Source organism: Bufo gargarizans, chromosome 1 (genome assembly GCF_014858855.1).
Source record: "Bufo gargarizans isolate SCDJY-AF-19 chromosome 1, ASM1485885v1, whole genome shotgun sequence".
Taxonomy (NCBI): Eukaryota; Metazoa; Chordata; class Amphibia; order Anura; family Bufonidae; genus Bufo; species Bufo gargarizans.
Window position 1 is genome coordinate 398108045 of NC_058080.1, and position 13249 is coordinate 398121293.

General features: G+C 43.3%; 1 protein-coding gene across 1 annotated transcript in view; it reads left to right on the top strand.

Annotated features, from left to right (window-relative positions):
• Positions 1–9285, top strand: part of ZCCHC7 (zinc finger CCHC-type containing 7) — a 163236-nt gene extending 153951 nt beyond the window's left edge. Inside the window, exons 7-9 of the mRNA XM_044285801.1 lie at positions 7102–7197; positions 8302–8419; positions 8673–9285. Of these exons, the coding sequence (XP_044141736.1) occupies positions 7102–7197; positions 8302–8419; positions 8673–9094 (636 nt within the window). The 3' untranslated portion in view covers positions 9095–9285. The remainder of the gene's footprint in view (positions 1–7101; positions 7198–8301; positions 8420–8672) is intronic.
• The last annotated feature ends 3964 nt before the right edge of the window (positions 9286–13249 follow it).

A 13249-nucleotide genomic window follows, 5' to 3' on the forward strand; every position in this document is an offset into this window, starting at 1 on the left:
TGGTCGGGAATCCTTTTGCAGAAATCACTGCTTCAATGCGGCGTGGCATGGAGGCAATCAGCCTGTGGCACTGCTGAGGTGTTATGGAGGCCCAGGATGCTTCGATAGCGGCCTTAAGCTCATCCAGAGTGTTGGGTCTTGCATCTCTCAACTTTCTCTTCCCAATATCCCACAGATTCTCTATGGGGTTCAGGTCAGGAGAGTTGGCAAGCCAATTGAGCACAGTAATACCATGGTCAGTAAACCATTTACCAGTGGTTTTGGCACTGTGAGCAGGTGCCAGGTCGTGCTGAAAAATGACATCTTCATCTCCATAAAGATTTTCAGCAGATGGAAGCATGAAGTGCTCCAAAATCGCCTGATAGCTAGCTGCATTGACCCCGCCCTTGATAAAACACAGTGGACCAGCAGCTGACATGGCACCCCAGACCATCACTGACTGTGGGTACTTGACACTGGACTTCAGGCATTTTGGCATTTCCCTCTCCCCAGTCTTCCTCCAGACTCTGGCACCTTGATTTCCGAATGACATGCAAAATTTGCTTTCATCCGAAAAAAGTACTTTGGACCACTGAGCAACAGTCCAGTGCTGCTTCTCTGTAGCCCAGGTCAGGCGCTTCTGCCGCTGTTTCTGGGGAATGCGGCACCTGTAGCCCATTTCCTGCACACGCCTGTACACGGTGGCTCTGGATGTTTCTACTCCAGACTCAGTCCACTGCTTCCGCAGGTCCCCCAAGGTCTGGAATCGGTCCTTCTCCACAATCTTCCTCAGGGTCCTAATTTTTTTAGATAGGAATTTTGGGTTTTCATGAGCTGTATGCCAAAATCATCAATATTAAAACAATAAAAGGCTTGAACTACTTCAGTTGGTGTGTAATGAATCTAAAATATATGAAAGTCTAATGTTTATCAGTACATTACAGAAAATAATGAACTTTATCACAATATGCTATTTTTTTTTTAGAAGGACCTGTATTATGATGTATTCTTTTAAAGGGGTTGTCTGGGATCAAGATTTTTTTTTTAAAACCAGTTAAATCACTATTAATAGCGGTTTGAAGGTCCCCCCAGATGTTTTTAGGTATTTTTACACTTCAGCAGGGCTCCTACAGTCCCCCACTGATTGTTTACCTTTCTGTTTATGTGTGCGGTAACTTCCTGCCTCAATGCTTTCTGGGTCCCAGCGCAGCTAAACGCCTCCTTCCTTACTAAGAATGCGCCCTGCTCGACGAGGGGCATGGCTTAGCGCTGCGATGGGCGTGGTTTCGCGCTTCTGTTGCCGCATAGTTACTGCCCCTCCATGTGCTTGGAATAATTAGAGGCTGACGGTGACGTCACCGGGCTCCTTGTGAAGCGGAAGGAGAGGCTTCGCTATGCAGAAAGGGACCCGGTACGTCACTGACTGTGATAGAAACTGCACTTCCGGCTGAAAATTTGTGAAGTGAAAAAGGGCCATCAGAAATGTCTGGTAAGGAAAGGACAGGCATGAATGTAATATTTAGGGGACCATTGTACATGTAGACCCATGTCCCCAATCCCGGACAACCCCTTTAAAGGTGTTATCCAAGTTATTTTTTAGTTATTTTTTTTTATGTTTCTAATTAAGCAAATGTAAGGGGTTTTCAATTCACTTACTTCATCTACAGTGGCCTCTCTCATATTTCACTGAGCATCACATGACCTGTAATGTCAGCTTCTTTCCCTGCTCTGATGACGTTCTGTGCACAAGCCTGAGGATTCAGGTCTGCTTCTGTGCACAGATCATCACTGTGAAGATGGTTGGAGCAATAAGCATCCTCCCTGCACTGCCGGATCTGCTGGATTAGATGTCTGCCCTGTGTCTCCCCTTCCCACTGGATTCTTCAGCAAAGTTTAACGCCTTCTACCATCAGCAGCACAGACTCGGGGTTGGAGGCTTTGCATCAGGTACTGAGCAGCTGCAGGGTTTCTTCTTAAGGCACTGAGGAGATAAATACTGTGCACAGGATCTTCTCTCCCTCCTTACCCTGCAGACACAGAGCTGACATAGACTGGAGGAGTTCTCTCTTCTGCTGGCTGTGAGGATGTGTCTGCAGAGCATTGCAGAAGAACAGGTAGGGGGAAGATCCTGTGTGTATCAGCAGTGTTATTGTACTTTACAGCTGGGACTTGCCTAAAACTGCTTTATTTTTTTTATATAACTCATACAACCCATTTAAATTCTATTTACAAAATGCTTAAAAAAAAAATCTAAAAATCATGCCAACTGAGGCATCAAACAGCTACTTTTATTATAGCTGACAGAATGTGGGGAGGCAAAAATGAAAACTTCCCTAAAATGAGTATTGGTTTGTCACATCCCTACCATATCTATTTGACAGTCATAGTACGTGAATATCCAAAAATTCAGCTCACTATACCAGCCCTGTAGTGTGAAACATCAGGCTGGTACCAGGTATGTAACATAGGGTAGTAGATGCAATATTTCTCCAGCACTCCCCAATAAGATTAAAAACAAATGGGCAGATTTACTAATATTGTCTAAAACTAAGACAGTAAATTTAAAGTCTTAAACTGCGCCATAGTTATCATAGTAACTGATGTTGAATGATAATTCTGTCGCCTCTTTAGAATGTCTAGTCTGAGTTTACGCCAGTTGGCATAATTTTACTCAACATTTGCCCAAATTTGGGCACTTTTTTTTACTTTTGCACATAGGGGGTCATTTTAGCTGTGCCCCCTTCCCATTTAGCTGCACCCCTTTCCACTACGCCACACCCTATTGCTGGGCACAGCATGAAAAGGTTAGGAAAATGTCCATAACACTTGATAAATGCAGTGCAAAGCATGTATGCCAGTTTTGTGGCACATATTGCAAATTTTCTATAGTAAATATGCCTTACTATTATTATTTAAAATCCATTAAAAGCGTTGTGCACAACTCCTAGATCAACTGGGAATAGATCTGGAAGCTGTGCACATTATTTTAATAATGGATGTTGAATAAAGACTATGTGGAAGACTTAGGCCCCTTTCACATGAGCGAGTTCAACGTATTGGACTTGCAGTGTTTGTCAGCAAGAGCACCCGTCCTGACCTCCCAGCATTGACTGGGTTGCATAGTATTATATTGATTTATGATTTTATGTAACCCTTAGAGGTCTGGAATGTATTATAGTGTTATTTAATACATAATGCTGTCACTGTTATCCAATACATTCCAGACCTCTAAGGTTTACATAGCATCATAAATCAATATATTGCTATGCGGTCAGCGCTGGAGGTCAGGACCGGTTCTCTCGCTGACACTTGCTGCAAGTCCAATACTTTTTAAATGTCATTGCTAGTAAATTGAGTCGCACTTGTCACTTTCTGAAAAGAGCAGTGGCAAAGGCTGGACATGTGCAGAACCATCAACCCCAGTACATTTATCATAATTTTCACATATCTTTCTATCTAGACCAGGCATCCTCAAACTGCGTCCCTCCAGCTGTTGTAAAACTACAACTCCCACAATGCCCTACTGTAGGCTGATACCTGTAGGCTGTTCAGGCATGCTGGGAGTTGTAGTTTTGCAACAGCTGGAAGGCTGCAGTTCGAGGATGCCTGATCTAGACGCATGGACTGCCAGGGGATGCACTTGATTTATGAAAAGGCATTTACCTAGTTATAAATTAGATGCCCCTTCTGGCGGCTCTGGGGATATCAAGACTGGAATAGCAAATGGCAGTTTTTATAAATCTCCCTTCTTATTTTTTATTTTAATTGGGAGTGCTGTCTACTACCCTGCATCCCATTGACCTTATGTATTGAAAATTGGTAAATAAAGGTTCGGAATACTGTAAAAACTCACCAATCCCCCACCACTTCCGTTCCAACGCTTCCTAGTTTCCCCGCTGCTCTGTACACTGGTCCCTCTCGACACAGAATAGCTTTTGCTCAGCCAGTCACTGCAGAGTGTTGGAACGAGTGGTGATCGATAGGTTTACTGACCAAACAACACCAATAACAACCCCATTAGATACAGTTGCACAAATAAGTTTGAATAAGGTCCATTATGTCTAGTGTAAAGAATGGTAAGAATGTAATAGCAGATACATAATGTAATACAAGCCATACAGGGTGATAGTTGTAATAGTGTGATTCCAGGAGCCAAGCAGCTTGGTAGTGTTATGTTATATGGATTCTTTGATGGTTCAAGACAACTAGCCATTCTTTGAAGAAAGCATGCATTTTGCCTTATACCAGGGAATTAGTATGTAAGCTCACTGTCAGTTTTTTTTTTTAGCATAATTAGGCCAAAACGCAAGACAATAATCCATAATACAAAAGCAAATCTACATCCAAAAGGTTGACAAAAGTTTTGAGTTCACTTCATGCCATTTTACACAGGCAGATTATTGGGCCTGTGTAAGCTTGTTCCTGATAATTGCCTTATGAGGGTGCCACCGATGTGCCTACCTAATGAATGAGCAAGCGTTCGTTCATTGGGTGAAAACATCTTGGATGTAGCACCCAATATCATTGTTTCTGGACAGCAGATGATCCTGTGTAAATGGTGAATCTGTCCTAAAACCAGCTATTGCAGTAGCGATACAGATCAAGCAGTTATTGGCAATGTTTTCCTCATTCCCGATAATTGCCTGTACGTTGGCCCATGTAAAGTGGTCTTAAGGCCCCTTTCACACAAGCGAGTTTTCCACGCGGGTGCAATGCGTGACGTGAACACAGCTCTGCCCCCATAGAAGTGAATGGGGCTTCAGTGAAAAACGCATTGCACCCGCGCGGAAAAAACTGAATGCAATCGCAGACAAAACTGACGGAACTTGCTTGCAAAATTGTGCGAGTTTCCCTAAACGCATCCTGAGCCAATCCATATCGTTCGTGTGAAAGAGGCCTAAGGGCATGTTCACATGGGACAGATTTCCCATACGCAAATCTGAACTGAAACTGATTTCTACAATCTATTGGCCAGCATAGTTTAGGCATATGTTAATTTACTGGAGCCATGTCAATAATGAGTATGCTGTGGATTCTGAAATGTAAAGTCTGTTCATTATTCCCCAAAGATTTTTTATGAGCGTATTAACTTGGTATAAAATACTCTGTTCACTTGCATTACCAGCAGAATAGCAGCAGGGTCTGTCAGAGTTTGGGCACTCTGGAAACAGAATCCTGAACATGTGAACATGGCCTTGAATAGAACAGAGGTGCTGTGATGGGACCTGAAATGAGCACATCATCCACGTAACATATCAAAGAATCAGAATTAAAGGGAACCTGTCACCGGGATTTTGTATATAGAGCTGAGGACGTGGGTTGCTAGATGGCCGCTAGCACATCCGCAATACCCAGTCCCCATAGCTCTGTGTGCTTTTATTGTGTAAAAAAACCCGATTTGATACATATGCAAATTAACCTGAGATGAGTCCTGTCCGTGACTCATCTCAGGGACAGGACTCATCTCAGGGACAGGACTCATCTCAGGGACAGGACTCAATCCCAGGGACAGGACTCAATCCCAGGGACAGGACTCAATCCCAGGGACAGGACTCAATCCCAGGGACAGGACTCAATCCCAGGGACAGGACTCAATCCCAGGGACAGGACTCAATCCCAGGGACAGGACTCAATCCCAGGGACAGGACTCATCTCAGGTTAATTTGCATATGTATTAAATCAGGGTTTTTTTTACACAATAAAAGCACACAGAGCTATGGGGACTGGGTATTGCGGATGTGCTAGCGGCCATCTAGCAACCCAAGTCCTCAGCTCTATGCACAAAATCCTGGTGACAGGTTCCCTTTAAGAAATTTTTCGAGTGGGCTAATATTCCTCACAACTATAATAGATAGTCCAATAACAGAAATTCAGTCTAAGCAGGTAGAAAGTCAGATTGCGCTTCCTCACTGTGACATCCACTTCAGGGGGCACCTTACTAATCGCAATTCTAACCTTTTTCTATGCAGTCCTTAGTGAGCGACCAAGGCTTGTCAGTTTTACAATAAGTGACAACTGGTCAGAGGAAACGGGAGCATGTATTAAGAGAAGACAAAAATACAGTAGGTCAGGGTTCAGCAACCTTCAGCACTCCAGCTGTTGGTAAACTACAAATCCCAGCACGCTCTATTCATTTCTATGGGGGTTTCAAGTACAGCCGAGCAAGGAGACATGCTGGGAGTTATAGTTTCATCACAGCTGGAGTGCCAGAGGTTGCTGATCTCTGCAGTGCCAGTTTGCTGAGGGAATAGCTGTAAACAATGTGTAAACTGGTAACATGATTGGAAAAGGAGTGTGTTTGTATGTTATAGTAGCGGCTCTTTCTATGGGCTTCAGCTGTTTTAGTGACAGAGGGGTATGAGCTTAGCTGCTATATGAAGTACAGTGGAGCAGATTTGTCTAGACCATTTTTTGGGTGCGATTTGTCCCAAAACACTGGTGTTTATGCTTTGTATATCAGCCAGCATTAGCCACTATGATAAATCTTGCCCAGTTTAAGGGCTCATGCACACGACTGTGTGGAACGCACATTGCTGGTGTCCGTGTCTATAAAAAAAAATAGAACATGTCCTATTCTTGTCCGACAAGAATAGGACATGTTCTATTAAGTGCCGGTGATGTGCAGTCCGCAAAATGCGGAACGCACATTGCCGGTGTCCGTGTTTTGCGGATCCGTGGATCTGCAAAACACACACGGATGTGTGAATGAACCCTTACTGTTAGACAGTATTAGCAGTCTATTTTCCCACTTTCTCCTCAGTTAGCGGCAAAAATGCCACATTTCTGTAACTTTTTGGTGCATTGACAAATTTCTGGCGCTCAACCAGAATTCTGGTGTAAATCTGGTGCAGGATTTAGGATTTGGTGCACATTTCCACACTAATAATAAATCTGCCCAGTCTATGGACAGGAGCGCTCATGTTTACTCTTATAATAGTTCCGATAAAATTGAGTTTAGACATTAAAATCATGCCCAGCAAATTTTGGAATAGTTTCTGTTTGGTCTTCATAACTTATAACTGTGTAGCAATTTACAGTTTTCTTTATGTTGCTTTGCTGCTCAGTGTTAGAGAAGTGCTTGAGCTTCATATGTATTATTATTATTTATAATATATATTTTAGGTGGTACGGGGACCAGTGAAGAAATCCAACTCTGCTTCTACCCCAAAAGAGATTATCTACTGTTGTAATTGTGGCAGGAAAGGACATTGCGGTTATGTGAGTATCTTTTTTGTATGTTCATGCAAGAAACTGCCACAATTTAGTAAATAAAATCAATGCTAAATGCAAGGTTACAGTACAGTACAGTATTCTCTAAATAGTTATCTTTAGCACCACAATACCAAAAATACTATGATGTGATATAGTTATCTGGACTATAGTAGTGACATACACAAGTTTGGTAGGTGGAGGAGAAGGTGTAGACTTTCAGCATATACAGATCGATGACCACAAAATTCCTGAAAGGGGCTGTCTCACTTCAGCAAATTCCATTTATTATGTAGAGAAAGTTAATACAAGGCACTTACTAATGTATTGTGATTGTCCATATTGTCTCCTTTGCTGGCTTAATTTATTTTTCCATTACATTATACACTGCTCATTTCCATGGTTACGACCACCCTGCAATTCATCAGTGGTGGTCGTGCTTGCATAATTATAGGAAAAAGCACTAGTCTATGTGCGTTCCTACGGTCCCAGCCACCAAAGAGGCCAGTGCCTTTTCCTATAGTGTGCAAGCACGACCGCTGCTGCTGGATTGCAGGGTGGTCGTAACTATGGAAACGAGCAGTGTCTAATGTGATGGAAAAATGAATCCAGCCAGCAAAGGAGGCAATATAGACAATCACAGTACATTAGTAAGTGCTTTATATTAACTTTCTCTACATGATAAATGCCATTTGCTGAAGTGACACAACCCCTTCAATAAATCTACAATCGGAAAATAAAAACGGATTATCTGGTTTTAACTAGCAGATAAAACCTTTGGTGACACATTTCCTTTAAAGAGACCTTGACGTATTTGCTGAATTGAGACAACCCTTTTAACTCCACAATGGCAGAATATTTCTCTCCCTAGGAATACAACAGGACGAGCCAGAACAGCACCGAAAAATATCCAGTGCAAAAATCTTCAAAAACATACTTAAGGCATTATTGATTTTAATTCAGTCTGCTGGAAAATATTGAATCGTCACAGTTGATGTTTGTGTTTCCACTTTACTTACAGCATTATAGTACCATTCTGAAGAAGATGAGGATTTAATAATCCTGTTTATTCACCCTCATAATGATTAAAATAATGACTTATGTTTTTTCCAGGAGTGCAACCAAAGGAGAATGTATAGCACAGTGTACCCCAACTGTGAGCTTGTGTTCACCTATGATCAGAAACACGACATCTGGAAAAGGGATCAGAGGGCAAAACGGAGGTTGAAAGGTACATTTATCATGGTAACAAAATACATGTAAACTGTGACGGTTATATACTGTTTTTTACAGAATTTATATAAGTATATTAACCAATCGCCTATTATAGGATAAGGGTTTTAAGGGGATCTCTGGGGTTCGCTTTAATGGAGTATTGATTTGAGAAACCAAATGTAATTTAAAAATATATATATAAAATAGAATGCAGCAGAATGCTTATGTAGCCACTTAAAATCATTTTTTCTCATTTGGTCCCTCAACAGAGCTTCAAGAAGCTGGACTGGTATTAGAGGCTGGAGAACCATGCATAGAAGATACTGTACATAATACACAACCTCCAAATAAAATGAGCAAAAAGAGTAAGAGAAAGAACAAAAGGCAAAAGAAAGCGGACAATCGTCTTGGTATGCAGTTCAAAAAGAAAAAAAGGAAAAGTTTTCTGCAACATCTAGACGCTGAAGAATATTTTATCAGGGGAGATTCAGAAAAGCCCAAAAAAGTTAGAATAGCCCATGAAAGAAAAAAGCCTACACATTTATTGTTTAAAGACTTCAGCAACAATGAGGGAGTAGATGTTGAGCTCAAAAAAGGCAAAAAGAAATGCAAGAAACGAAAAAATTGTGCTGTAGATGAGAGCTTACTTATAATTAAGCAAAGGAAAAAGAAATCCAAACCTGTTAAATAGCTGCTGAACAGGATGAGAAGACTTTACATAGCAAAATTACTGATCTAAAATTCTGATATATGTATTTAACATGTGCCATAAAAGTTTCCCTTCGTTCCGTACCTCTGTTTTGGAGAAGTAATATTTTTCACTCTCAGGGAAAATCAGCTATGTTGTAGAATGACAGTTACCTATTAAAATAACATTTTATAAAATTTATAAAATCTAAAAATAAAGCATTGCTCTGTTGTCTTTATTTTTATTTTTGCTTCCAGTGCATCTTATGATTGCAAAACACACAAAAAATGTTTAAGTAACACTTATAGAATGCAAATCATTGTAGAAGTAACTGCAAAAGTATCTAACATTTACATGTATATCAGCATGTCTTTAGGGTCAGGATCTCAAGAACTGATGTTTACTGAATCTTTAAAGGGAGTCTGTCACCACATTTCAGCATATTAGACCGATCAAATAGGGTTATATGATCCATCCGTGCGCCTCTGCCCGCCCGTTTACTTCCCTCCCCTGTCCTTTTCCACTGCGGCTGTGCGGTCCAAATCGTAGCGGGCGCATGCGCAGTAGGTATTGCGATGCCCTGCCAGGAGCGGGCATCGCATTGCGCATGCGCCCGCTACGATTTGGACCGCACAGCCGCAGTGGAAAAGGACAGGGGAGGGGAGTAAACGGGCGGGCAGAGGCGCACGGAGGGCGGGGTTATGAGCCGTTTAGGAGGTGCTGCCTGGGGCTCCGAGGATTGAGACACCGCCCTGGGCACTTGAGAGGGCTCATTAACATAATCTTATAAGTTCATTTTCGGCTAAAAGAAAAGTCAGTTTTCTACAACAAAGGTACCGTTTTTAAGTTCTGGATCATATAACCCTATTTGATCGGTCTAATATGCTGAAATGTGGTGACAGACTCCCTTTAAGCAGAAATGACATTTGTATAATATGGACATTTAGTTATACTGTCACAATTTAGTTCCCAAGGTGATGAGAAGTTATTTGCATACCATACCTTTTCACAAAGGCATATAAACAAATTACATGCCCTATAAATCTAGAATAGACAAAAAAATATCAGGCTAAACCAAGACTTGCTGTACGTGATGGAGATAGTTAGCAGGAGTCATACTTTGTAAGTGATGAAAAGATGCTTGGGCCTCCAAAAATATGGTGTTCAACTTGAATAGGCCATCTTTGAATGTCTGGCATAAATACATTGGTAGATTTATTTCCTCTTGCTTATAGAGAACCATCAGGTTCTACAACACTATGCAGTGATTATCTTATGCTGTCTCTAGTGGAACACACATACACCTGGGGTAATTTCATAGGAAGCTGATTAACCTTCCAGTATATCTTTGTAGAGTTGAAGGAAACCTTAGGAGAAAATCCACATTGACACTGAGAGAGCATACAAAACTCAAGACTACAGACAATAATAGACAACTCTAAAAGGTGAAACTTTGGAAATTACGGGGCACATTTATTACGATATTTTAGACGCCAGTCTTAATAAAGCCCTGCACTGGCTGTGTATCTGCCACAGTTATGTAGAGGCACTGGCTTCCTAGCTGTCTTACATTTAGACAATTTTCTACGCCTAAAACAGACGTACAAAATGGTAAATGAGACTGGCCACCCCCACCCACGCCACACCCACTTTTTAAGATGTGGCATGAGCTGGAGATGAATATGAAGTATTATAGTTAGAGATGGATTTTTCAAAAATTCGATTTGCCAGTTCGCCGAATTTTGGGGGAAAAATTTGATTTGATTCGAATTTATTCGCTGCGAATTACGTTAGTCTATTTCCTGGCTGCACAGAGCCTTTATAGTGGTGTAGAAAACTGTGCCTTGCAGTAACACGCATAGGGAGTCTGCTTTGGTAGTGAAATAATACTGCGAGTCCGTATGACATGCAGATGACAGGCGTCGTTCTTAGAATCACTGCACACTTCACTTATTTGGGCAGTCACGGGGCCAAAACTGACCAAATAACTCAAGTGTGAACTCAGCCTTACAGGTCGATGTTAGCGCCAAGAAGAAGCGCACTCCTTTTACACGTCGCCAGCTGATTCCACATAGATGTCTACAGAACCTGTTCTATTAAACGCTTATACAAGTAGAGCCCCCCCCCCCAGACAGAGTGGAGAGGATGTCAGCAGTAAGTTTGTGTTGACGTCACTGATTATTTTGCCCTTACTCTGCTCCGTCAGAACAATAACCCACAAAAAACTGATCTTGTCTGTGGAGCATCCGCCTTCACTCGGTCAGCATTTTGTCAGTAATACTTCAGTATTGCTAATGCCCAAAAAAACAGGAGTGGATCTAAAACAGAGATGACACGTGAAGGAATATTTGCATGTCTTCTGTGTTTTGTACCCACTACTGCTTTTGGCTACCAAATCATAGTCCAAGTCTGATGGGACCATACAAGCCTTACAGCTGCTACACAGAGAGGATCCGTTGTGCGTCTCATTTTCCTTCTGACAGATCAGAAGAAGGGTCAAATAAATTATGTCAGCCAGGCCGAAAGGCAAAATAGTGGCCCAGTCATGAAGTGGGGAGGGTGGGAACAGCATGAGAAGTCCAAAGAGTGGCCCTATGACACAGTGGTGAGGTGGAAGCAGCATGAGGAGACCACAGAGTGGCCCAATGACATAGTGGTGAGGTGGAAGCAGCATGAAGAGACCACAAAGTGGCCCAATGACAGAGTCTGGAGGTGGCGGCAGCATCAGCAGACCACAGAGTGGCAAGGTGACATAGTGTTTAGGTGGCAGCAGCATCGGGAGACCACAGAGTGGCCGAATGACAGAGTCTGGAGATAGAGGCAGCGTCAGGAGGAGGCCACAGAGTTTCACAATGACAATGTGGAGGTGGTAGCAGCATCAGGAGGCCACAGAGCGGCAAGGTGACATAGTGTGGAGGTAGCGGCAGCATCAGGAGGCCACAGAGTGGCAAGGTGACATAGTGTGGAGGTGGGTGGCAATACCAGTAGCAGCTGAAGATTGTGGGTGAAAGAAGGAGCACTTGGCATCAGGCGGGTGGCAGCATCAGAATAGTAGCAGGAAGCCAGAAGAAACCGGTCTCTTTTGTCAAAGTGTTGGTGCGGCACCATGGATTATCTAGTCTGATGCATCAGGAATTGGTGGGTGGAAATCCTGGCTGATCCACGTATGATTCATCTTGACAAAGGTCAGTCTCTCCAGATCTTGGGTGGACAGGCGAGTTCTTCGTGGGGTAACCATGGCCTTCGCAGCACTAAACACCCACTCTGATGCCACAGTACTGGCTGGGCAGGACGGCTTTTCCAGGGCAAACCCGGCCAGTTGTGGCCACAAATCCAGTTTGGCTGCCCCGTAGTCCAGCGGATCTTCAATGACTGTTGGCAGGGTGCACTCCAAGTATGCCACCACCTGCTGATTCAGGTTCTGCTACAGGTCTAGCTGCTGCTGGTGAGTACTTTCTTCACTATACAGGTGAAGAAAGCTGCTCATCAGCGACTCTAGACTCAGGCTGCTGCTGATGGAGCTGGCACTGCTCCTCCCAGCAGCCATGCCAGTGGAACGTGAGTGCAGAACAGTGTGACACCGCCATGCCCTGCACATGTGCTATGCTGGAGGGGCACTGTGAATTGTCCCTGCAGTGGAGGCTGAGGACACGGTGGAGGATGAGGAGCCAGAGGCGGACATTGCTGCAGGACCAATGGTGTGAGAACGTGGAGGTGGAAGCGGCGTCACCTGGCCAAGTTGCTGGCGTGGCTTTGCAGGAACCACATTCACCCAGTGGGCCGCAAAGGACATGTATTGTCCCTGACCATAGTTACAGCTCCACACGTCAGCGTTGCCGTCCACTTTGGCAGACACCGACAGGCTTAAGGACTGGCCCATCTTCTGTTCTACATGTGTGTGCAGGGCTGGTACTGCCTTTTTGGCAAAGAAATGAAGACTTGAGACTCTCCACCTCGGCACAAGCCATCAGTTCTCTGAAAGATGCAGAGTCCACCACTTGGAAAGTCAGGGACTGCAGCACCAGCAACTTGGACAGTAACACATTCAGCTTCTGCACCGTTGGATTAGTGCACGCAGAATGAGTGAAGAGGAGATAAAGCAGGAGCATCAGGTCCAACAGATGATGGAAAGGACAGACAGCTCCCTTTGGCTGAGGT